The sequence below is a fragment of the Anolis carolinensis genome, chromosome 6, assembly GCF_035594765.1.
Source record: "Anolis carolinensis isolate JA03-04 chromosome 6, rAnoCar3.1.pri, whole genome shotgun sequence".
Classification (NCBI taxonomy): Eukaryota; Metazoa; Chordata; class Lepidosauria; order Squamata; family Dactyloidae; genus Anolis; species Anolis carolinensis.
In genome coordinates, this window is record NC_085846.1 from 91673472 (window position 1) to 91700927 (window position 27456).

General features: G+C 38.1%; 1 protein-coding gene across 2 annotated transcripts in view; it reads left to right on the forward strand.

Moving 5' to 3' along the window:
• The window catches only part of slc25a13 (solute carrier family 25 member 13), a 131841-nt gene that overhangs the window by 11106 nt on the left and 93279 nt on the right, over positions 1–27456 (forward strand). For both annotated transcript variants that reach the window (XM_008112555.3, XM_003222119.4), the window contains 2 exons: positions 16148–16201; positions 23894–24036. In XM_008112555.3, the coding sequence (XP_008110762.2) occupies positions 16148–16201; positions 23894–24036 (197 nt within the window). The remainder of the gene's footprint in view (positions 1–16147; positions 16202–23893; positions 24037–27456) is intronic.

Genomic DNA, 27456 nt, shown 5'->3' on the forward strand with positions numbered 1-27456 from the left:
GCCATTGAAATGTGTCTGCATGATATTTAGTTGTGAGGGATGTAGAATAAAAATGGTATCTGGACCAATCAAAGTTGCTCACTACAGTTTAGATCAGGGGTCCCCAAATGAAGGCCTGTGGACTGAATGCGGCCTTCCAGGGTCATTTGTCTGGCCCCCGCCCTCAGTTTTAGACTTAGGCTAGCTCTAAATCTGAAATGACTTGAAGGCACATAACAGCAACAGTCCTAGTTAACTTGACTATCTCATTGGCCAGAAGCAGGCCCACACTTCCCATTGAAATCCTGATAGGTTTATGTTGGTTAAAATTGATCTTATTTCTAAATATTGTATTGTTCTTTCTTTTTTTTCTTGCACTACCTTGAAAACATGTGCAGTGTGCGTAGGAATTTGTTTGTATTTTTTTTTCAAACTATAGTCTGCTCCCCCCCCCCCAACACTCTGAGGGACTGTGGACCGGCCCTCTGCTTAAAAAGTTTGAGGACCCCTGGTTTAGATGATCAAGTAATCCTGACTTGTCTAAAGTAGCTGCTTATGTTACTGCATTCCATTGAAATGACTGGGACACTTTGAATGTGTCTAGTGTGGATGATGTTTTTAGAGAATAAAAATGCAATTTAAATTTCTTCTGTATACTTGTATTTGAAAAATATCCATCCATCTCCATTTTCCGAGATATCAAGTTGCCCTTATAGAAATAGTTTATTTTGTAATAAAAGAAATGGAAACGCTAGCTTTGTTAAAACACTAAAAAGAAAGCTGCCAGTACATTTTTCATAACATTTTAAAAATAATTTCATGCACTTTACAGTACCTTAGACGCACACAGCTGAGTCACATACTTCACCAAAAATGTTGCTTTGGTCGGCATAAGTGGTGGTGAAGTAGGATAAAATTGCTCATAAGAAGTAGGCTGCTGGCATTTATCTTGTCTTTAAAAAGAAAGCAAGAAAATAGCACTTGGAAGTAGGAGTGGACATGTAAAAATGGTGAACGTTGAAAAGATGTACAAAAGAGAGAAAATGGATTGTAAGAGTGAACCATGCCACTTAGAGATATGACTGGCAAACAGACAATGTAATATTGAGTGCCTTAGATGCTGTACTTAATAAAAATAGGAAATATTTGATAATCTTGTTTTTAGTTTCTACATGATCATGAATGACCTTGAATCTCATATGGCCAGCAGCCCTTCATGGGTGGAAGAACACCTTTTGAGCAAGACTGTGTTGCAGTGGAGTCAAGGCTCATATAGTGAAATGTTGGGATTTTAAAAATTAATAATAGTATGGGATTAGTCTACTTTGTCTCTTGGGCTTCCGTGTTTCCACTGGCTTTATTCTGGGTCTTCAGAGTACCTGCGATAGTAGAAGGAAGGAATTTTCTCAGCAACAACATTATTACCAATGGTCAGTTATTCTTATATCTGTAAAAAGTTATACTATTTATTTATTTACCCCGCCTTTCTCAACCCTGGTGGGGACTCGAGGCGGTTTTACAACATGGCAACAATTCAATGCCTTTTAAAACATAGTACAAAAACAAACATTTAAAAGTAAAACATTAAAATACAATTAAAACTATTAACATTTGACTCTGAGCAACAGAGTAAATCACGTGATCCATAGGCGTAGTCTGGGCCGTTCCGTTGGTCAGTTCCACATCTTCATATCTATTACTGCTCCAGGGTAGCCTGGGCTTGATTGTGCAATTAAGAGTTCTTTACAGTAGAAATCCCAGTAGTGATATGAATGGCTAGAATTTGGTTTGTTGTTATAGATCAATGCAACTGCATCAGTTCTGGGATTTTCCACTATGTAGACAATTATAATTAATGTTTCCACTTCAGAATATACCACTGCCCAACTGGACAACTTACAAAGTGTTGTGTTCTGAAAAAGAAAATAACATTGATATGTTGCAGTAGGAATTTTTAAAAAGACATTATTGATTGGGTACAACTCTAATGGGGCTCTGGATATGTCACCTGCACAACCACCTCACATTGTTGTGTGCAGAATAAGGCCTTTGTTTTCAAAAGCTGAAACAACATGCATGTCAAGGCAGGTATGGTGGTTAGAACATTAGACTACAATTCTGGAGACCAGGGTTTGGATCCTCATTTAGCCATGGAAATCCACTTTGGGCAGTTTATACTCTAGGCCAGGGGTCCCCAAACTTTTTAAACTGGGGGCCAGTTCACGATCCTTCGGACCTTTGGAGGGCCAGATTATAGTTGGCCACCAAGCAATAAATAAATAAATAAATAATAATAATAATAATAATAATAATAATAATAATAAATAGGGTTGGAAGAGACCCTTTGGACCATTGAGTCCAATCCCCTTCTGTCCTTGGGCACCAAAAACACAAGCAAAGCACCCCTGACAAATGGCCTCCCAGCCACAATGATGATAATAATAATAATAATAATACTAATAATAATAATAATTATTATTATTATTAATTGGAAGAAAAGAAGAGACCCCTTGGGTCATTTAGCCCAACCCCCTTCTGCCTTTGTGCTGTGGGGGCCGGATAAATGGCTTTGATGGGCCGCATGTGGCCCCCGGGCCTTAGTTTGGGGACCCCTGCTCTAGGCTTCAAGAGAAGGTAAATCTTGTTTAGAAAACCCTGTAGTAGAGTTGTCTTGAGTTGCCTTATATCAGAAATGGTGCATAAGAACAACAGAACCTTACTCTAACCTATAAACAGGTTGGCTGCACAGCTCTTTAGATAGAGGAGACTCCTAAATGTGAACTGATTTTGTTTATGTGCAAATAAACTGTTGGTCTTTGAATTCACTCTAAATCTATGTTCCTGTGATTTTTCTTGGTATTGAAATTTTAAGACATTGTAGCAGTTGAATTTTGGACTAGGATTCCGGGAGACCAGGCTTCAAATCCTTGCTTGACCAGGCATACCCTGGGCAAGTCACACACTCAGCTGCAGAGGAAAGCAGTGGCAGCACCCCTCTGAACAAATCTTGCCAAGAAAACCTGTATTGGGGTTGCCTTAGGCTTGAGGTCTCCATAAATTGGAAATGACATGAAGACACACAACAACAAGCTTATAATTCAGCTTTCCTCATATACTCTCACAGTTAGCTATATGCTGTTATAACAGTTCTAAATTCTGTTTTCACCTCATTTCCCCCATCCTGTATGTTAGAAGAATGACAACTCCATATAAACACATAATTTCTTTTTAAAAATGTAGCAGACAACCATGTATCTGGTAAAAACAAATTCACATCTGAAGATTTGCATTTTGTTATAATTTTCTTCCACAACAAGACATTTCCTGCATGAGAAGTCATATCATATCAAAAAGAAAGCAAGGTTACCCCCACTCTTTCCTTAAAGTATTAGCTTTTAGAATGCTGGAACTTTTTATCATAAGGGATGACATGTTTCTTTTTCAGTACTTTAATAGGGTACTCCCAATAATCCATTATGCTGTTTCTGATCTACATTCTACTATATATTTAAATAATCTTTGTCAGTTGCCATTGAGTCACTTTTGAGCTATGACGACCCTAAGAACAAGAGTCTTTGAGGATATACTGTTCTCACCAGCCCAGCTCAGATTTTGCAAATTCAGGACTGTGGCTTCCACAATTGAATCCATCTGTAATGTGAGCTCCCCCTTTTGCACTGCTTCCCACTTTGCCAAACATAATTATCTTTCTAATGAGTCACATCGTGTCATGATACAGCCAAAATACAATAACCTCATTTCAGCTTCTAGGGAAAGTTCCTCCTTGATTTGCTTTTGGATTTATTTGTTGGTCTTTTTTGACAGTCCATTTGTAGAACTCTCCTCCAGCACTGCATTTCAAAAGGGTTGATTCTCTTCTGACCAACATTCTTCCCAAGCCCAACTTTCACAACTGTACATAAAATTCAGAAAAATGGCATAGATGATCCCTGACTTTGATATTCATAGCTATTACTCCAAGTTCTAATCTTCTAATTTGATCACTACTTCCATTTTGATTTATAGCTGAGCCAAGGTATAGATGGTCGTTGACTATGCCAGTGCCTTCATCATCCATGGTCATTATTTTGTTTTCTTAATGTTCAATTGTTAAATAATGTATGCCTATTTTTTTTAAAAAATAATAATCTGTGGGTCATTCTTTTTCTCCAGCAATGTCATTTTTTCCTCAGGAAGGCATTTATTTCCTTGATCTATCTATAACAGGGACGAGAAACCTCTACTGATGGGGGTTGGTGTCCAGCAACCTCTGAAGAGCCACATATTCTGCACATATAATCAGCTGGGATTTTTTAAAATTGTGCCTGACTTTAACGAAAACTGTGATGGTAAAATATGTGCCATCTATCAATATCATATTCAATAGAAATGTTCAAATGTGGCAGAATGAAAGGCATTAGAAGTGATTCCCATAAATAGGAGATGGCTACATAGTCTTGGTACACTGCACAATGAAAATCAGATTAGAGTTTCACAACTGAAATGTACTGCATTTGAATAATTTTCACATTTCCATTAAGGTAGTCTCTTTCCCTCTTTGTCATTGACATTAAGTCTGCCTGCCTGTCACTTCACTTTTAAAAAACATAAAATAATGCAATCTGCCATGGTTTGTCAGTTTAGATAGAAGGTGTCTCCCAGTGATTGTGAATTACTCCCATGTTGATACCAACTGCATTTTTTGTTTCAAAATTGAAATGAACCTAATATTAATTAAGTTTTCTTATGGCCATTTTTGATAGTTTGACAACTAATAGTTTTATTTTAATATCTAGCTGGTGCTTTTTTCAATAGGATATCCAACATTATTGCAAAATATTAGGATAATAATGAGAAATCTCGGGGATACTACTATGTACAACCCTTACTGTTTGGCTCTTATTTTAGAATCCTTTGAGATGGGTACACCTGAGAAGGAAGGCCTTCAGGAATAGCCCTTGCTTCATCTGCTGTCATAAAATAGAGGTTTTGTGAGCATTAAGACAGCTGAAGTCTAAACTTGGCAATAGAATGTATGCAAACTGTTTGGATTTTGTGTGACAGTTTGTAGGCCTAAAAAGAAGAGATATTATGTGGTGTGAGGAGTGGTCTATTTAAGTGGGAAGTCTACCAGATATACTCATGTATAAGTTGTCCTCATGTATAAATGAGGACAAATTCTAGGGTCTAAAGAGTGGATTTTGATATGACTCACTGATACATCGAATGTCATTCTGCAGAGAGGGGAAAACACCAATGCTCCCTCAGGGGTCCAGCTGCCCCTGGCTACTGTCACCACACCCCCCCCCCAGGCATTAAAAAGTCCAGAATGGTTGGTATAGCAAAGAGAATTGTGGGGGTTAGTGCTTCCTTTAGGTTCTCCCATGATAGACTAAGCTCTTACCTTTCGCCACCCTACTCAGAGAAGGGGATGTTTTCCTTTTTTATATATATAAGTACAGTACTTGAGACTCGTGTGTGGATAAGTTGACCCATTTGGGGGGGGGAGGGTGGTTGTTTTACTATAATTCCTAGACCCGGGGTTCTAAAACTTCTTTTTTTTAGCTGTGGAGCCCTTTTTGAAACAAAATTTTCTTGTGGAGCCCCAAGAAATGTTAATATATTATATTATATCTTTTATTATATATAATGTATATATATCAGGCATGGGCAACTTTTTGATTCATTGCATCTTAAAATTTGACAGATGGACCGGACCAGTGGCAGATGGATGGATAGATGGAGATTGTTTGTGTGAACTAATTGGAAAAAAAATGAACAAATTCCTATGCACATTGCACATATCTCATTTGCAGTGCAAAAAAACTAAAGAAAGAACAATGCAATATTTAAAATGAAAAACAGTTTTAACCAACATAAACTTAACAGTATTTCAGTGGAAGACCCCAAGGCCATCCAATTCAACTGCCTTCTGCCTTGCTGGAAAAGCACAAACAAAGCACCCCCAACAGATGGCCATCCAGCCTTTGTAATAATAATAATAATAATAACAGGACCAACCCCAGGGGCCATCTAGTTCAACTCCCTTCTGCCATGAAGGAAAAGCACAATCAAAGCACTCCCTGAGCAGTGGGAGGGAAACTGGATTTTTGGAAGCAAGCAAGGTGAGGGAAAAAGGCTTTTGGGGGTGAGGGAGGTGGGGGAAAAGGTTTTAAGGGGCAAGGGAGGTGGGGGAAAGACTTTGGAGGAGATGGAGGTGTGGGAAAAGGCTTTGGGGTGAGTGAGGCGGGGGAAAAGCTTTTGGGGGAGATGGAAGTGGGGAGGAAAGGCTTTTGGTGGCAAGGGAGGGGGAGGGGGAAGGGGAGGAGCAGGAATGAGGAGGGAAAGCTTGGAGGAGGAGAAGGAACTGCAGAAGCCCCTCAGTATGATTTGCGGAGCCCCTCAGTATGATTCATGGAGCTCCAAGGGCTCCACGGAGCACACTTTGAGAACCGCTGTTCTAGACTAAGACATGAGTATAGAGTAGAGCTTTCCAAACTGTGTCGCAACACATTAGAGCAATGGTTCCCAACCTCCCACAGTTACCAACAGCTGGTCAGCTGGCTGGGATTTCTGGGAGTTGAAGTCCAAAACATCTGAAGGCCCAAAGGTTGGGAATCACAACATTAGATTGTCAGTTGCAATGTGTAGGTATGTTGTGGGAATGTTAGAAGACACCTTTGAATCTATGTGAATCAAGCAATACAGTGTTCCCTCACTTATCGCTGGGGTTAGGTTTCAGGATCCCCCGCAATAAGTGAAAACCCACGAAGTAGGGACACTATATTTATTTTAATATTTGTACATTATTTTAGTAGTTATACACTATTTTGAGTCTTTATCAACCAATCGTGTGTTGATAAATCGCCTCCTTCTCCTCCTGTTGCTGCTTGGGCTCCTTTTCTCTCCCTTTGGCTTTTCCTTTCTCCATTCCTGAGGCTGTAAATTGTAATTTTTTTATGATTTATAATAGTCTTTTAGAATTTATTGAAAAACTGTGAAACAGTGAATCTGCAAAAAGTGAACCGCGAAGTAGTGAGGGAACACTGTAAATCAATTTTTACTAAAGCTAGATGAAAGGTTTTTATTAGATACACTGTGTCACCATACATTTTGTTATTATCATTTATGTATGCGCCTGTATCTCTTATAAGGGGTTGGTTTAACCCCTGGCTTGCTAGTAAAACTGAATTAGCATGTCAAAAATGATGCATGTCTAAAAAGTATGTCACCAACATGAAATGTCTGGACAGTTCTGGCATATAGGATATTTTTTCATTATGAACAAATATTCTCTGGGCTGTTTCTGTCTGCATCAGAGGGAGAATGTACATACAAGACAAAATTTGTATGTAGCATTGCCATGTGGTCTGAACAAAACAGCTTCATCTCTCTCTGTGTCATTTAGTAGAAATCCAGCAAGAAGAAATCCGCAACCAGAGCCTTTCAAGGTGAAGATACAAACAGGGTCACTTACTAATCACTGTAGAGTAAGCTGTTATTAAGGAGCAACTCAAGGTGTTGACCGTCTGACCTGGAAGTTGGCCGTCTGGCCTTGAAGTAAGCCCAGAGCCTGGAACCTGAATGGAGAAAGCAACCACAAGGAACCAAAGCTCTAAAGTGGCAAAAATATGTAACAGACAGGGTGTTGAAGAAAGACAAGACTCAGATGAAAAGAAGGGTCTGCAAAACCAGAAGATAGACTGCTGTTGGTAGGAAAGATAAGAAACAGCCATAGTGGAGAAACAGTGTGAGCCTTAAGGATTCACCTTGTGAAAGGAGGGAGCTATGATGTTGGTTGAAAGGAAATAGACAGGCCAGGTAGCCTTGGAATCAGGAAACCAAAGAGGTAGATTTTATCTCTTGAATTTCCACTAGCCGGATTAATAGCTGTTTTCAGCTTTTCAGATGTGGCACCTGTAACAAAATATTGCAGAATGGAATGATCCAACAAAGGTTGATGTGCCGCCAGCCATTCAGCTATTCTCTTCACTCTTTGTTCTCTGGCTCCATCCCCAGCACCACTTAGCTATTGTTCTGTGGTCATGAATCATACACATTTACTTTATAGGAATTTATTGAGTTCCCCTCCTCTGCTTCAAGGAACACTACTTGCCTTAGTTCTTGGTATATGGTTTTATAAGAAGTTAGAATTAGCCTGTTTCTATTTCTACCGGTATATTTTGACGGCTGATCCTCAGCCCTCTCATACATTTTGGGCTCAAATGCTCTTGCATTAAAAGTCAGCTGCTATTAATAAAATACAGTTCAATTAATCTCATACCTGTTCGGTATGATGATGTGGAAAGAAAGTTTGTAGAGATTGTTCGGGTCTTTTATGTATTTAAAATTGAACTGAGTATCAGTCTTAATTTTTTCCATGGCAGCCAGTTGATGTCATTGAAACAAAGCTGAATGTGGGCCCAGAAGATGTAGGGCCCTTCCACACAGCCGTATAACCCAAGGGTTTTTCTGCCTTGATATTCTGGGTTGTATGGCTGCGTGGAAGGGCCTGTTGAGAGTCAGGTGTAAATGTAACACCTTAGAGACAAGCAACCTTATGCTCTGGAAACTGAAGCTCTATCGCCAATCCTTGTTTCCACAGCAAGCCAATTTTTTCAAAATCCAATGATCACAGGGACAGAAAGTGAAGTGAAATCTTCTGAACAGGGACATAGACAGTGAAATTGACACTACAAGGGTGTTCACCCTTCTCTATGCTATCCAAATCTGAAATTTATTTATTTATTTTGTTGGAGTTACACCTAAAAATATACCTGTTCTGACTTACCTGCAGAACCTTGGAGACTGCCTGTACCCCTTTATCGTTTTTAACAGCATATATAATTTCCAGGTGGCATATTTTCAATGCAAATATAATGTTTATTACATAAACCCTGGTCAAATTTTATTTTGTTGCATGATTTACCTTTGACCAACATATAACTGATGCTCATTTTGCTTTTGCTTTTGAAAAAGGTGTTTGGCTTCATGACTTTTGGCCTTCCCATTAGTAATACACAGCAAAAGAGTTATATGGATTTTATGTTTCCTACATCCATTACACAGATGTCTTTTGGCTCTTTAAAAAAAGATCCAAGAACTGGATTCATGCATACACATGGATTTGTACCCACTCACACACCAAGTTACTGAGGTGCAGCCTTCTGAATAGACATGCAAAGACAGATCCAATTATAAATGCAATCTTTAAAAGTTAACTTCGGTGCTCAATCAAAAAAGGAAACGCAACACTGAAACAAAATGCATTTACCTGTCAGCTATTTTTACAGCATACTGTCACACAATTATTAGTTAGGGCACTTTGTGGGATTTTATTTTCTCCAGCCCAGGTCCTCCTCCTGCATGTTCATGACTAAGATGCAACAAATAGAGAACCATCATAACAAATCACTGGAACAGACTGCAATATTAATTTGTTTCTCACTTTGCTCAGTTTGCACTATAGTGGTGAAAAACAGAAATCAGTTTGCAACAACACAGATACTTTCCAATGTCAGGCTTAAATTACCCTCTCTGCCTTGGAGTATAGTGGAGGCTCCTTCTATGTAGGCTTTTAAACAGAGGTTGGATGGACATCTACCAGGGCTACTTTGAATATGCTTTTCCTGCATAGTAGGGTGGTTGGATGAGATGGCCCATGCAGTCTCTTCCAATTCTATGATTCTACAATTCTGTAATTGATCAGTTGGAAAAATTAACTATCGGTCATCATCATTTTGCAGTGGCTTTACTGGCTGAAGAACTTCTGTTCCAGTATTTCGCCATGGAGCTATGTGTTCAGGCTCCATTTGCAACATATCCCAGCTTTGGCAAGCTCATACAACAGGCAGCCTCTTATATTCTGTTAATAATCTAGAATGATAGTCATTACATAGAAATGATGAGAAGTCTGAAAGAAAGGTTAACAATAGATCTTAATTGCTCCTGTGATAAATACTAAAAAACATACTTAGAAAGAACCAGATTTAGGCAAATTTCAGTGATTCCTAGAAAGATGGGTATTAACTAATTATTAAGGAACTGTGTAATGGCACTTCTGAATGTCTCAAACCTGGTGTTCCTTTGCCCAAAGACACCATCCAAGTTTCAATGACCAAGTAGGAATTTAAACCCTGGTCTCTAGAGTCCTAGTCCAGCACCCAAATCATTACACTACACTGATGCTATATATGTGTGTAGTGTTGTAGTGGTTTGGTTGTTGGACTAGGACTCTGGAGACACAGGTTCAAATTCCTGCTTGGTCATGGAAACTCACATGGTGTTCTTGGGCAAATCGCACACTTTCATCCTCAGAAGATGGCAGTGGCACACCTCCTCTGAACCAAACTTGCCAATAAAATCCTGTGAAATAGTCGCACTAGGATAACTATACAACATAAATGACTTAAAAGTAAACAGCAATAATGTATGTAGATATGCTTTTTCCCCAAGTAGGATGAAACCACACTTTCGTCCACATAGGTGTCAGTAGCTCAAATTACTAGTACTAATGAATGTAAGAGATGCGTGATCTTAGCCTGATGTACATGAAACAGCTAGAAGTGTCATGCATTAAAAAAAGAAAAGAAATAGAACATCTCTATGATATGTCTATGTGTGGTGGTGGAAAGTGAAATTAAGACAAAAATGCTACCTTTCTAATGATAGGTAGTAAACAGTCCCTGCTGTCTTTAACTTGTTGAACAATAAAACATCTTTGGCAGTTTTCACATTTCTTGGGAAGCCATCAAAGAATTTGCTCAGATACCTTTGATTGGCAGCTTAAAGCCAAAGATTTTAAGCAGAGTTTGTCCATCTCCAAGTAAGTACAGGTTGAATTTGACCTGGTCTGCATGTCGCTCAGTCAGTTCTCTGAGCTGCTGTTTTGTCAGGGATATTTGAAAGCAGACAATTCTTAATGCAAATCAGCATTTCATGTGTGCACTATCAAATATGAAACATACATGAGTCTAAAATCTGCGACATGATCTAAAATGCCATTGGATACAGCGAACACAAGTAGAACGGCTATTTTCTGAGGTCTTATCCTTGCAAATTAAAACTAACATCAGCAACATGAGGTTGAAGCCATGCTACCTCATAATATGAGAAAACTTTTTGAGAACTGAAATGTATTTCTGGGAAGAGGCCTAGTGAGTGAGAAGCAGATTGTCTGTCGCTTACTGCTTGTTGGTATGCTTCCCAGCGAGAGCAGCAGAGTGGGCGGTGGACTCTACCTAATGTGTTTCATCAGTTCAGCATTTGAAGGTTAAACTTCTATTTTTTTCAAGTACAAGAAATAACAGATGTGGAAAGATGATGGATGCCCATGTTGTTATGCTGTGCAGTCATAGTGGAAGGTGTGTAGGAGGAGAAAGACATGACTTGAAAAGATCGATGGATTGGAAGGCATCTCATTCTGATTAACAGCTGCCAGACAGATTATAGTTGGTTGTATGTTACTATATATATACCTTTTTTTGTTAATTTCTGCAGTGTTGGATAGTCTAATTCAGGGGTGGGCTACTGCAGCAGGTCAAGGATCACTTTTGTATCTATGTGACACTTCAAGAAAATGGCAAAACTAAATGTTGAATGTTGAGTATTTCCAGTCACTTCTGTACAGTATATTCCACTTTGCTTAGTTCTCTGAAATGCACCAGCAGAACCTGTTGTACAATTCTGCAATGAGGCATTCTGGAAGTTGTGTTCTAAAATATTTTCCAACCAACAGCACATGGTTGAAGTTGATAAGTTCTCATATTGATGTGTTTTCCCCATCCTTTCCATTTGTTTGTTGTCTGTCGTTCTGACATATTTGAAACTGCTTCATGGGATAAGGAAACTTACCTTGCTTACTTGAGAAACTCTGTGAGATACAAGTGGAAACTTCAGAGACAACATAGATTGCAGACTTGTACAACTTGTATCCTAGGTTCTTGACAATTCCTACTTTAAAAAAATGAAAATAAAGTAATCCCAGGGAGGCAGCCAAAACAAGTGGCTTCTTGAGCCCCAGGTAGATTATTTGGTTGAGTTATTATTTTTTCTGTGATTCCTTGATGTTGTCAAGAGACTTCTGGCGGATCTTTGGATTGCTGTTTTTGCTCCCTCTGGTTTCCAACACTGCTTTTCAATTCCTTCTCATGCCGCAGTGCTGCTGAGTGAGGATCTATAGCCAGGCTAATTATTTACTGGTTGCGAAGGTACAGCTTACAAGCATGTTTTTCTCCCAAGTACTGTGATTTAAGGGGAGGGAAAGATACCTGCATAGGTTCTTTGGGCAACTGTGTTGAAATGACTAACATCTCTCCCTAGTTGGAAATATATAGGTAGGTAGCATTTTATCACAGCACAGTAGCTGTGACATTGTTATGTTGATCGTGGACCATTTTCTAGCAGCGTTCTAATTATTTCAGTGATGGAAACTTTAGCCTCAGCTTTGACTGGATATTTGAAATCAATATGTTCCACACACATCTCCCCATTCCTGATTATTAATCTATTTCTTTTTTGTCACCAGCTGTTTTGACCTAAAACTTTTAATCTTCAGACTAATCCTGGTTCAAACAGGGTATATGCAAGTGTGGAGGTCTCACTCCCAAATCACACCTTGCTTCAGTCATGAGCCTCCAGTCCATACAACTGTTGTTACCCCACAGCCAAAGAAGTGAGGTCCATTATTTTCAGAAATAAAAAATTTCCCATGTTATGTATTTTGTAGAATATTTTCAACATAATATGTATAGGTATATGTGTACACATATATGGATGCGTATATGGATACATATATTCATATATGTATCTATAGTTGTCTGGGTTATTGTACTAGAACTGGTCATGCTAGGTAGAATAGATACAGAATATGAACTTCTTCTGTAGATCAGTTTTTAGGACACATGTCTAGTTAGTATTCATTTGTCCATTACTGTTGTTGAGGTGACAATATGCCTTCAATGTTTTCTTAACTTATATTGACCCAAATCTGTTGTGTTGACCATGATGGAATTTTCTGAATCAGATTTTTCTCAGTTTGAAATTGAACTATCAAATAGTGAAGGTTATATTGGGTATAGCTCTCGTTAGATATGTATCCATCAAAAATATTCTTTCAGGTGCATTCACTTTTTTATTTTTTTTAAAAAAGTATATGTCATTCTCTCTACATCATTAAAATACTCCAGTAATATAATTGTATGTAACATTTAAAGCAAAGATACTAAATCAATAACACTGTTTAAAGCACAGGTAAAATTGACTGGAATTTTTTTTCTACTTTTGACTTTTTCCAGAAAAAACAAGCTGCTCAGAGCAGTTAAACAGATACCCTAATTCTATAAGCTGTCTTTCTTCTTCACATTTTCCAAGGGTACTTGTTTATCAGTATTCTGTGACATTTTAATAGAGTAGGCTATTTCTGTCTACACAATTTTTTTTTCAGGAGGTGGAGACAGGATCTGGAATGTTGTTTTGCAGTTCTTGGGTATATAACTGTTTTTTATAATATGCTGTGTTTCAATTGCTCTGCATGCTTTTTTATGGATACGGTCATGGATAGGAATCTGGGAGTATATTTTACTTTTGCCATATTCTGTCCAGTAGCTTTCAGTTGCTAGCCATTTATATTTAAACCTATCCATTTTTGCTTTTGAAAGTTTCACACATATAGGGACCGTGTTTGAAAATGATCAAACAGAGACAAATTTCCTTTGAGAATACGGATCATTTCTCTCACCACCCCCAAAGCCTACATGTTGTTAACTCCTGAGCTATCACTTTGAGAGCTAGTCATGTACTCTTGTGATAAACTTACCTGACTTGAAGAACTGAAATTCCTTGCTGATTTTGATTTCCAGTTGTAATGTGACTATTCACTGGATGCTGATAAAGTTTGCCTTCCTTATCCATGGATTTACTTATTCATGTTCCAAAAGAGTTTGTGGTCTTCTCTAGGTCCTCCATTGTGAGTCTGCAGTATGCTTCAACCCCAAATGTAGTCAGCATATTGAGTTCACAATTATCCACAGTTTGAGGTGTCCATGGGGGTTGTGGTCTTGGGAGTTGTCTTGTCCTTTTTCTTACCTTTTTAGATTTACCCTACTCTTCCATATAGTCTGTCACATTCCATAGCTATATTTTACATTTTAGGGTGGTGTTTGCAAGCAATTGGTGACGAAATATCAAAATTTATCAGAATACTGGACTTCCAATACATGGTATATTTTGTTTTATAGATAATGGAAGATGGGGGGAAGCTTTGTTAAAGAGGATGAATATAAGGAGATATCTTCTGGTTGTTACTGAATTCATTGAAGTCCAGTCTGCCACAGAGAGCAGAAAGCCTAGTGAATGAGCTCTTGAGCAAATAACTGTCTTAGCACAAGATTATGACACTTAGGACAGCATGCACACTTGGATAACACACATTTTCAGCCTATCTACCCCACAATTGCTCATGCCGTTTCAGTGAGTTTTGAAGGGGAAAACTGCCAAACATCATTAACCCCCAAATAGCTAGCATCCAGTAAGAAGATCAAAATTGTGTACTTCTGTCCTAATGCATTAATGTATTTTCCTGTGCAGTTTGTACTCATGAGAGACATGGGTTAAAGTGGAAGAACATGGTTTGATTTTTGGTCATTCCCCTGCACATTTCAGTTCTTTTGTTGTGCGTTTTCCAGGGTCTTAATCTGCAATATAGATATCTACACAAATGTTCACATATTTGTGCTCTTGGAAAGATCATGTCCATTCATTACCAGGGCTGAAGAGGCCAAGTTTGGAAAAGGCTACCCTTGACGATTCAATTTTTAAAGAATCCTTTCTGTAAAAGTTGTTATTATGCTTCTCTCCTGAAGTTGGCATGTAGAGTTTCTATTTATCTCTTTTAACTTTCAACCTTAGTATCAAGATGAAGACTTTAATAGCTAGAAACTCAATTTCCTCCCTGGCTGGGGAATCAAGGTCAGAAACTTGTGGGTTTCTCTCTGGATATGCATCAGGACTGTTTGTGTTGGTTGGGGAGTTCTGGGAGTTTTAATCCAAAAAAACCGGTGCATCTACATTCTTGAATGCATTCATAGCTCTTTTATCCCCAAAGGATTATGGGACTGAAAAGGAAAAGAGCTATCAAGTATTGCATCTTTGTTTTTCAGCTTGGTAGCTTTGAACTAGAAAAAGAAATCAGGTAATACTCAAGATGTCTGTGCTACAGATATAATGACTATTATATACCAGCAGGACAAAAATAATAGTTTATAAGAGTCCATTGGGAAATCAGATACATCCCCATCACCATAGTTGAAGGCAACACCTTCCTTTACTTTCTACCATGAAAATTCCATCTACAAATATTCTCATCAGCGCTATTATCATTTCTTTCCCAACCTGGAACAAATGAAGAGAATACTTTTAAATGACTACCTTTAGCAGTGGGGCTTATCTTCTAGATTGCTTATTGAAACACTTGGGTTTTTCAGGTGCAGAGTAAGACTTCTTGTAACCAGTTTTAATTGCTTTGGTCTATATTGTTCTGTTGCCCATTGCATGTCCTTGTTACTAAATGTTCACATGATAGAGATACTATGCTTCAAATTCCAAAATTGTCTACATAGGTAACAGGACCATTGTTTTCTGATGATTCAGTGCACACAAACTTTGGTTCATGTACAAAATGATTTAAAATATTACGTATACAATTATATGCGGGCTATGTGTATAAAATGTATGTGAAACTTAAATGAATGTCATGTTTAAACATGGGTTCCATCACCCAGATATTTCATTATATATATATGGAAATACTCATTTTTTTAAAATCACAAACACTTCTGAACCCAAGCATTTTGGATAAGGAATACTGAACGTATACTGTGGTTGGTACCATGTGAACCAAACCTTGCTTCCCATTAGTGTGTACAGTACTTTTTAAAGATTTGCCATCGTATTCATGGGAACAGTTCCAGAAAAACATTGAATAATTGAATGTAACTATTAGGCAAGCATTTCTTTCTCACATTAACCACTACCCAATTTACTAGAGGGGAACATTTTATTTTTTATTGCTCATTCCTTTGTTTGAATTACTCTCACTCTCTCTCTTTAATGACATTTTGACATCTTTTGTATAGACTATGCATATTAATATAATTGTATTTACTTGTAGGTGGCTCTAACCAAGAGAGCTGATCCGACTGAGTTGAAAACAATATTTTTGAAGGTATGTTAAAAGTAAATATTTTATCTTTTAAAGCCTGAATTTTTCAATTCTTTAGTTCTTATTGCATTATTCATCTCTTGATAGTCTTCTAACCATTAATCATTCACTGTATTATTACCATGTTAGATTTAAATACCACTATCAGGAATTGAACAATGCTCTCCAAGAAGTCAAATACATTCTTGAATGATTATTGTATAGAATCGGGGAAATACAGCTATCTTGAAATTAAAATGTATTGCCTCCCCAAAATAGAACAGAAGTTTCAGCGTTTTCTACACAAAAGAAAAAGAAACAACTCCTCTTTAAATGATCTAGGGATTAAAACTACAATCTGTAACTGAGATTTTTTCCTCATTAGTGCTTCCCCACCTCTCTTACATTTTTGGACTATTTGCAGCTAATAATTAGACTGTTTTTACAAGCCAATAATGGGGAACAGAATCACAGTTCACTTCTGCAAACAATATATAGTGCTGATCACAGTTGATCAAGAGCATGTTGCATTTTTATGCTTGCCCTGAGTTGTGCTCTGATTTGCACTGAAGCAGTGATTGGCATTGAATTTTGCAGGTGTTAACCATTGGTGAGGATGATTTTAAACAATGAGGCAGAAAGCTCAATTTCAAATTTGAATTTGCAAGAACTTTTAGACATGGTTTGCTTACCACATGATCTGGGTGAGCCCATAGATCTGGCTGGACTGCATCTTTCATCAACCTTGTCCAGATTAGGCAATAGTGAGGGATTATGGGAGTTGTAGTCTTAACATCTGGAGGGCCACATTTTTCCAGTATCTCAAGTTAAGCTATTTGCTTTTATCTACTGCATATCACGTTGATGATGAGAACTTTATATTATGTTCATGCTGCTTATGCTCCCGGTTCCTCAGAAGAATTGAGTTTAACAAAAAGCAAAGGTACAGAGATGGGTAGAATTTAGTACCCTCTTTCAATCAGCTGATAATTTGGAATGTTATTACTAAGTTTAATAGAAAACTGTACACTGCCATATAAAATTCAGATGATCTGCTTTGAACTGAATTATATGGCAGTGTAGACTCATATAATCCAGTTCAAACTAGATAATGTGGATTATCCGCCTTGAAAATCTGGATTATATGGCAGTGTAGATCCTGCCAGTGTCTTGTTCCACTTGCTCCTGAGAGAGCAACCCATTGGTAAGGTACAAATGTGTACTACTTGGAACAACATGGGATCTGAATCTCTGAAAATGCAGCTGTGATATACAGAAATAACATTTCCAATACTTCTGTTGAAGTTCTGAATCGTGTCTAGATGCAGTGAAGGGAGTATATGTTGGAACTTACAAGAGAAAATTGAGGTTGTACTGGTCAGTAACAGGCCAATCCCAGATTGGGAAAACAATAAATTCTGGGTGGGATTGAGGTCTCAATGAAGTGTCAAATACACATCTTGGTCACTTTGGTAGTGATGAACAAGAGTGCTTTTGTCCAGCTTCCTAGAAAAGTTGATTTGATTAGGGTAGTTTATGCTTTACTTTTTATTATCTAGATTAATTTAACATTTTATGGACCTGTTCCTAAAAAGTACCATATATTTGAATGCCAGATGAGAAACATAGTAGCCAGATTGCTGTCTGGTTAATGTCTAACAGATCATGTAGCACTTGTCTTTAATGACATTCACTGGCTAGCTGTTTATTTCCAGCACCAATTCATGAAGCTTGTTCTTTTTTATACAACCCTAAATAGATTGGGGGTAAAGACTCTGAAAGCTGCATTTTTTATGGACCTACATAGAGCCAGGATTCACATTAAGAGGCTTTATTATATCTCCCACATAAGAGGATAGCTTTGTTGGGTTTGGGTCAAGATGTGAATGGGAAGGCAGAGCATAAAGTTCTTCCCAAGAACCCCATTCTGTAGAATTCACCATAGCCATTTAGCAGTAGATGGAGAACAAGGGTGCAGATGGTTACAACCTTATAGATATAGATATAGATATAGATAGACAACCTCATATTATATGAGCTATTACTGGTTTGCTTAGCTAGTCATACAGGTATTAGGTAGTCTTCAAAACCTTGTGTGAACTAGGTCTAGGTGAAAAGGTGCAGCTTTAAAGACATGGCCGGCAAAGTAACCAGGCCTTTCTTGCTCTCAGAAAGAAAGCTTTATTTTGAAAAACTAAATCAAGGTAGAAAAATACAGAGAACTGGAGCTCCCAGTGGTGCCTCCAAAATGTAGGAACCTTGAGCAGTGATAGTACATTTGCTTTTACAGTTCACAGGGCTGTGGCGCGTTACTCAATCATTGTCAGGCTCAATTAAAAGACAATCATGCATTTTCAAATTGTGGTCCATATCCTCTGCCCTGTAGCCTCCCTTTGTTTAGTTCTTATGAGTAGGAACTCTTCGTCCCAAACCCACCATGTACAAGGTATATACAATGGAGCAGGGGATGGTCCAGCAAGCCTCCAACTTATCAAGGCCGTCAATATCTAGCAGGGCAGGTTACAGGGTGCTCACACTACATATATATGTCTATTTAGAAGTAGGCCTCTTGGCGTTCACTAGATCTTATCTCAAGGTAAATGGAATTGGATTGTAGTCCACAATGAGGAATGCCAAAATACAACAAACCATAATAGCATTTTATTGCATCATTTTCTGTTTAAACACATAGCAATCAAGTTGATGTACCTAGGGCTATATATTATTTGCTTTTGCAGTGCCTTACGCAAGACGTTTTAAACATATGTGTGTATGTTCCGCTAATGTATTTGCCAAGGCTGGAATGGGTTTCAACTAGTTAATACTTGAGTATTTAAAATATATGATTATCCAGTGTGAATTTTGAAGGAACTTACCAAAAAGCCATTAGGCATTATTGTGTAATATCAAATTCTCTGTGGGTATAATTACTGAAGTGGGGGAAAAATACATGACTGCCTAGAATCACCTTTTAGAAAGTCTTTATTCCCAAACTAACAGAATTGATTTTCCCCCCTTTTGTCATGATAATTTCCTAGAGTAACTCTACTTCTTACGACTCTCCTACCATAACCTAAGAGATTAGACTTACAGTCAAAATGAGCAGGCTGACATTTTCAAGGTCATTTTCTATATGTAGTGTGGGGGGTACGTGATTGGATTTCAAATACACAAGAATAAATCACAGTAGGGCGAAACAGAGGGACACCGAAACCTTATGCTGCTTTCTGTTATTGAATGTCTTAGCAGGGGGGCTAGGCTAGAGGGAAAAAATGTAATGTAGAAGCTGCAGAATGGCTGACTTATTTGATTTGTTTCTCAATAACTGTTGTGTTAAAAAAGTTTTCAAGCATAATACTTAGAAAGATTCTCCCGCAATGATGACAATACACTGGATGGATCTATGAGATGGTTATAGACGTGTACAGATGAAATGTTCTCCCATTCTATATCATCTGCTAATCAGGCTGGTGATTTATATGCCGCTAACATGTTTTAAATTGGTTTTAATTTTGTTTGAGTTTATATTGAGCTTGGTTTATATTTATTTACCATTTATGTGTTTTAAATGCAATTTTTTATCCTGTATTTTTGTTTTAATTGATATATTGTATTACTGTTTTATCTTTTTATAGTGATTTGTATTATGTTGTTTATGCTTTGTTCTATGTTGTTTGGGCCTCTGCCCCATGTAAGTCACCCCGAGTCCCCACGGGGAGATGGTGGCGGGGTATAAATAAAGTATTATTATTATTATTATTATTATTATTATTATTATTATTATATCTGTTTTTCACAAATGTGTGTGTGTGTGTCTGTTTAGTGATTGTTAGATAGACTTAAGGCTATCAGTCAGATTGTAAAGAGGAAAAGGAATGTACTATACTTCCTTATAAAGGTACAGTACTGAAGCTAACTCACCAGATGTGTGACTGTAAGTGATATGAATATCCTGTATTTCCTCAATTCTAAGACACACTCCCCCCCCCACAAACAATTGCAAAAATGAGGTGTGTCTTAGAAGTGTGGGTTTTTAAATATATATATTTAAATAAAGCTTCCCCTTCCCCCCTTGTTGGTGGTACTGAAGTTAGTGCGCATCTTACAATCTATGGCATCTTAGAATTGAAGAAATAAGATAATATTAATGTTTGGACTTTGTATTTCTATTATGACTTTTTACTTATATATGTTCCGTCCCCCAGGACGATGGTTTGCCTTACCTATTGGTCGTTTGTTTGGTTTCCCTCCTTTACATTTTGTTTCAGCCTCTGGCTGCAAAAGCCCAGGAAAAGTGGCTTGGAGTCTGCAAGAGCTGGCTGCAGTTTTCTTTGCAATGATTGGTCAAAGAGTACAACATCTTAGGACCGCCCTTTTTTACCAGGGTCTAGTCTCCATTTTGGAGCCTCATTTTGGCTATAGTCTTCCAACGTGCTGCAGCTGTGCAAAGCTAACTGGGACAAATCATCTTCAAAACCAGGCCAATCTAAGCCTATCCAAATTAGATAAGTATTGAATTATACTGATCTGGAATAGGAAATCTAGTTAGAGGAGCAGGGTTATTCCGTCGCTTCTAGAACTAATCTTTGCTGTAAAGATAGGGAAGGAAAGAGTTTCTCCTTCTAATATAGACAGCGTGATTAGGGTATAGTGGTTTTATAATCACCTTTGCCTTCTGGAACCAAGGATAATTCTGTAACTAAAACCTATAGAAATTTGTTTCATTTTCTGTAACTTTAAGATCTGTGCCAGGTTTACAACCTTGTATGAATAAACATCCCTTTTTTGAAGTTTTCCAGACTCAGTCGTTCAATATTTTTAGGACAGCTTATAGGGATTTGCAGTTCGCCCGGATAAAGGACGGCACGTTTCAGCTTTATAGTTTTTTTATTGTCTGGCGGACGGCACAATATAGGTTTTAAATCTAATTAGTGAAAAAAGAAAATCAATGAATATATTTAACTATGTGTAACTATGGCTTTATTAATTGTGAATTGATAATAGTGTTTGCATTTGGAGAGTTACTATAAACTACAACAAAATTGGAAGTTGGTTGCAAAATTGTAGATACTTAACTTATTTTGTACTTCGCCTGGGTAACATTCTGTGAAGAATCATAGTAAATAGCAATACTTATCATGGCTTCAGAAAAAAAAAAGAAACAAGCCATGGTTATCAGTAAATGACATTTTCTGTTGAGAACACGCTGCTTGCTCTCATAGAGTACTTTTTTTCTTGACACATAGAAATGTATGTATTTCTATGGTTTATTTACAACTGAAATCTTATATCACTTCTAATACCACCCAAGACATTCATACTGTTTCCATGCATTTTCAAAGTAATTCATCTTTTAACAGCTTCTCACTTAGTTTATGTAGTTTTGTGGCTTTGAAAATAATTGCGGTGATAAGGAACGGGAAGTCCACTTTAATGACACCAAATAAACAAATATAAGGCTGGGATCTAGGGAACTATCTTAAATGTTTCAAAAGCTTTAGCTTTAGACAGTTGTTAATTTAAAAAACTTTTTGATTGAATATGACAACCATCTATTGAGATTCCTCTCAGTTTCAAAGAGAAATAGCCTTGTGTCATAGAAGTGTTTACAGTAAAGAAAACTTCACTACCGTGTTTCCCCGAAAATAAGACAGTGTCTTATATTAATTTTTCCTCCCAAAGATGCTCTAGGTCTTATTTTCAGGGGATGTCTTATTTTTCCATGAAGAAGAATTCACATTTATTGTTGAACAAAAAATGAACATTTATTATATACTGTACAGTAGTTGTCATAACAAACCAGCAGAACCAGACAAACTCTGAATCCTATCAAGAATTTCTTATTACTACCATTATTTCCATGTACAACAATCTATGGTACGTACATTTACCAAACCTGCATGCTCTGGTGTTCTGCTCGGCGGGCATTCTTCCAAACACAAACGGTGCTAGGTCTTACTTTCGGGGGAGGCCTTATATTTAGCAATTCAGCAAAATCTCTACTAGGTCTTATTTTCTGAGGATGTCTTATTTTAGGGGAAACAGGGTAGGTCCCAGCCTGTCTACTTTTACTTGGATACACTTGGGTTGGGGTGGGATTTTTAATCAGACTTTCAAAAAATAAATAAATGATCCTGATGACAAGCAAGGTCTCAAATCTCACTTCTGCTGTCTTAATCATGCATTTGCAGAGTATGGATTTCTGAAATTGATATCAAGGAATTGATGTGGGTTACGGGAATCATTGCATTGAAAGAGTTGCAGTAAGTTTTTAGACTGAACCTCCTAGAATCCCCTAACCAAATAACGACTACTTTTCAAATGCACTTTCTATTCTGAATAGGGGATTCTAAGAATTGTAGTACAAAAATAGTACCTGTCCATGCCTGGTTTTCCAACTAGCTTATTGTCCAGTTGCTTCAATAAATTATAGGTTGAAATTAAATGGCTAGAACTAAATATAGTCCTATAGTATGTACTTGCCAGTACAGCGAATCTTCAGAATTCTTAATCATTTTAAGGCTTAATACCAATGAAGACGTAATGATGACCTAAAATCCCAAGCAGTGCCTACCTTTATCCTGAAATAATGCTGTTCATAAAAAAAACAGAAGACACACATGATCTCTTTCTTCCCTGTCCCAGTATTTTTGGTTTTGTGTTATTACAGTCTATAGATCTAAGCAGCTGCTCAGGGGAAAAAAATTGAAATGCCAAAGGTATTGTGTGATTCCCAACCCCCCCCCCCCCCCTTCTGTAATACTATATGATTTTTTGGGTTTAGGCCAGTATGGCATATTGAGGGCATTTTTATTACTGTTCTTCATATTGCTTTCTTCCCTTTCTACAGTAATTTCAGTCTTCAAATAAAATTTGTTTTACTTCTGCTTTCACTTCTGTTTCTTTTCTATTTTTTATTCCCATGAGGTAGATATTTGGAAGTTTTAAAAAAGAGAATTTGAAAAATGCTGTCAGAGTCATGTGGCATTAATGCCTTGCACATGGCACTTTATTACGAATGTATAATAATGGACTGCCATGCATTTGTTAAGTTAATATTAGAGAAAAGCTATATTCCATATTTTGTAAGATGTTTCACTGGCATTTGCTTAAAGATGAAAGATCAGAAAAATATGTATGATAGTTTGGAGGTTCAGGAAGAAGTGATTGACAAAGTGTACCCTTCTTCCACCTCTTCTTTTGCTCTTTACTGTAGCAAACCTTCGACAACACACAAAATATGATTAATGTATTTCTTTCAAAATATGAATATTGTAGCCTTATTGCTAGAATTTGTTTACTATATTTATTTTACTATGTTATGAACAGCTGTTGTGTGTTGCTTTGAAAGCAGTAATGGCATAAAAGGTACACAAAGAAACCTGATGTGATATGATTCCAATCAAAATAATAAATTAACTTCAAACCATAATTTCTGATTCATCACTGGATTGCACTTGGAAGCCATATGTTAATACATTGAGTGTCATGGCAGTTTATAGTTACCTCTAAACCAGGATAAGAATAAGAAAGCTATACACAGTAACCAGTAAGGCAGATTTGGACTGGCTGTGTATAGTTTTATTTCTGGGATGGGAGCTGTATGCTTGGTCATCTATATGAAAACATTGCTCATAATGATCAAGTCAGTGATGTTTTCTATGCTGTATTGTAATTAAAGAACCACATTTCTCTTTTCTTTGCCTTTTTAAACAGTATGCAAGCGTTGAGAAAAATGGTGAATTTTACATGTCCCCCAATGACTTTGTCACACGGTTTCTGAAGATAATAGGAGATGGAGTAGCCAATCCCAACACTGTCGAGTTGCTGGGAGGTGTGGTGGATCAGACTAAAGACGGGTATGTATTATTATATTTATTTAAAATACTTGTAATGGCAATAGAAGATTCACAAAATGAGTTGACTCTTCTTTCAAAGTACAAAGTCCATGGTCTCCAGATCCATAAATTCTACCAACCATAGATCGTCATATCCCTTATTCTTAAATGGTGGTGACATGAACATGTACATGCTGAATTATGCCTGATCATGTTGTTTTTATTTAATAATATGAGGCATGATCATCTGTGGGTTTTTTTTTTTTTTTGTATCCATGTCAGGTCCTGGAACCAAAACCCAGATACGGCAAGCCCACTGTATCTGAAAAAGGTTTTTCCATTTAGCAGGAATTGTTTCTTTATTGTTTCTGAGTAATGTGTATTGAATAGAATGCTGTCCTTAAAAGGCATTTCATTGAACAGAATGCCAAATATGTAAAGGATTACAATGCTTGAGTGTGCTTTGCAATACATGTTTTCAAGTATATATACAAAGGGCATATCTTGTTTTAAAAAAGAATCAAATTGCCTTCTACAAAGTCCAATCTCGCTTGCATTTTACATTTCTTTGGAAGCGTCAGTAGATACGTGTGCAGGAGTAATCTGGCAGATACAAGATTATATCCTACTAGCTGTGCCCGGCCACGCATTGCTGTGGCATGACTGCATGGAGCACTGTTACGTTCCCGCCAGAGCAGTACCTATTGATCTACTCGCATTTGCATGTTTTCGAACTTCTGGGTTGGGAGAAGCTGGGGCTAACAGTTGGGGCTCACTCCAGTCCCCCAATTCAAACCTGTGACGTTTCGGTCCAGAAGTTCATCAGCTAAGCGCTTTAACATGGTGTGCCATCAGGGGATATTATTTTGTAAAGCTTGTGAATATACAATATTTCTGATTTTTTGTCTGTTGGAAGCAAGTATGAATGCTGCAATTAGGCAAAATGATAAGCATGTAATGGCCTTGCAGCTTTTAGGAATGTCGATGTTTTTTGTGGCTTGGTTGGATGGGTGTATGTATGGTTTGTTTTGATGTTTTGGTGATGGGTTGAGGGTTTGGACGTTCACGAGTCCCCCTCTTTTTCCCGCCGTGCTCCCTTCCCTCTGTCGGAAATCTTATTAGCCTCGATGGATAGATCCCACTGTCCTCCCGCCACCTTCCCCTCCTGGTTTTTTTGTTTGTTTTGAATGCCTTGATTTTCCGAGGGCACCTCGTTTTGTCAGGCTGTCTCCTTCCCATCCCCGTGGCTCTTGAGAGCTGGCATTGAGCCCCCCCGTTGGTCTCCCTTCCTGGTTTTTGTTTGTTCTACTCAGGCCTCTTCCCTCGCCTCTGCCGAGGGTCTTGAGGGCCAGCCTCTGTTGTGCACCTTGATGTGGTTGTCCAGTTTCCCTTGGCGAAGTGGCGGTTGCGGCAGCCTTCATTTGTCTCTGAGCAGCGTCTGTTCGGTCCGGCCTGTGGAGGACGGAGGTAGGTTTTTTTGCTTTAGAAGGGATAGAAGGGATAGGGGGGGCTGTAGGTTGGCGGCCGTTGGTGCCCTTTTTTTGGCCCGGCCGCCATGTTTGTCCCTGTTACGTAGTCGGCCGCCCACCCACTCCTTTCCCCTTCTCGCTGTTGTGTGTCCGCTGTGACTTTTCAGGTCATTCCCACCCTCCTCCCGAGTGTGTTGGTGTCCCACCTTAGGAGTGCCCCTTGCTGGCAAAGACTGTTTTCCCCTCCGGCATGCGAGTTTCCCTCCGGGCTGCAGTGGCGGTGTGTTCTGTGGGACATGGAGTTCGTTTGTGAGGGTGGAAGCTGTCTAGCGAGTTTGCAGCGCAGGGTTTATTTGCGCTCCATGTACCCTCCGGAGCCATTTCCCTCCCTCTTCCCCCTCAAAGTTGCAGAGTTGGTGGGCGACCGTTGAGGGTGGGGGTTGAGGTGTGTGGTGAACACGCGCCTTTTCATGTATGACACATGCGCTCTTTCATATTTGCTGGTTTTGGGGGTTTTGCGGGTTCCGTTTTGGGGGTTCGGTTGTGTTGTATGAACCTTGAGGCAAGGCTTTTGCATTGTGTTGTCAAGTTTGGTGGTTCTGGGGCGTATAGTTGTGTTGTTATAGTCATGGCCCAAATAACATTACCTTTATATAGAGAGAGATGTTAGTCCCAACTAGAGTGCCCCAGAGTCCAAATACACAGTTCAGAGGTCGCAGTGCATCTTTTTAAGTGTTTAATAGAGCTCAACGTTTCTGAGACTTTTTAACAGCTTCTGATCTGTTGTTCAGCTGTGCAAGGTAAAAAAAAAAAAAACATTTCTGGCTGTTTTTGCGTCAGTTGGGAGCACTGTGAAGCGTTACATGTTGATTTCCAGAGGGACAGGTGGGAGTTCTGAGACTTTGGGAGGGCTATTTAGGAGTTCTGTACTTTCACCCTCCCACTGATGAGCTGCAAATATTTTTTCCCTTACAAATTACATTTTTAACAATCCAACTAGCATTCCGTATTAATCCATATTTCTTTTTTTCTACAATTAAATTCTGTCCAATAAAATATGCAATTTCTGCCAATCATAGCTTGGATTCCAGTAAGTAACTCAAAATACTATATGGCTTTTATTTTTAGAAAGTGTAAACAATTCAAAATAATGCTTTGAAATGCCAGCTTTTCCCATTATTATTGATTTATCTCTAATCTAGCAGTTTTGAAAATAGGTTGTTTGTCTAAGATTGAAACATTAAATAATAGGCATAGCTTACCCTGTGTCCTATTATGCTGTTATGGTTAAATTGCTGATTTTAGCAAACTATTATGGCTTTTCTGTTTATTATACAATGATGAGGATAATGATTAGTATTGCTAAACATACAGAAAAATGAATAAGTGTGGGAAGGGGGGCTACGTGAATTTTCAGAGATGTATGCCTTGGGTATTTCGTTGTACGTTAGAATTTAATAGAGGTTAAGTGATTAAGGCAACATTCTTATATCCACTTAACTCAGTGGGACTTGCTTTTGACCAAATGTATATTGAAGGGTGGGGGAATGAGGGCATGTGGCCCTCCAGGTATCGTTACACAGAAACTCCCATCATCCTTATTTTTTGGGTAGGGATTTCCAACAAGGGTGGACAATGTAAACCGTGGATTAATTTTAAAAATTGAGCTGATTTTTGAGTGATTTTGTTTACACCCAAAATGTGTCCAAACCATAGCAGTTTCCCTGCTCTCAAAAACATCAAACCTCAGAAAAAAACAGAAGACTTCTAAAACAAATTGGCATCCATAAGTGGTGTTATGACACCAAAAGATTTTGGTGCAATCCATAGAACAGATGCAGAGTGGAAAAATGTCCGGTCCCCCCAGAACCCTCCACAGTTGCCCATTCTTAATCTATTCTAGAAGATTACACCAGTCTTAGTGTAAGGGCTTTTAGATGGTCTTGAGGACTAGATGCCTTGGTATTTGTGG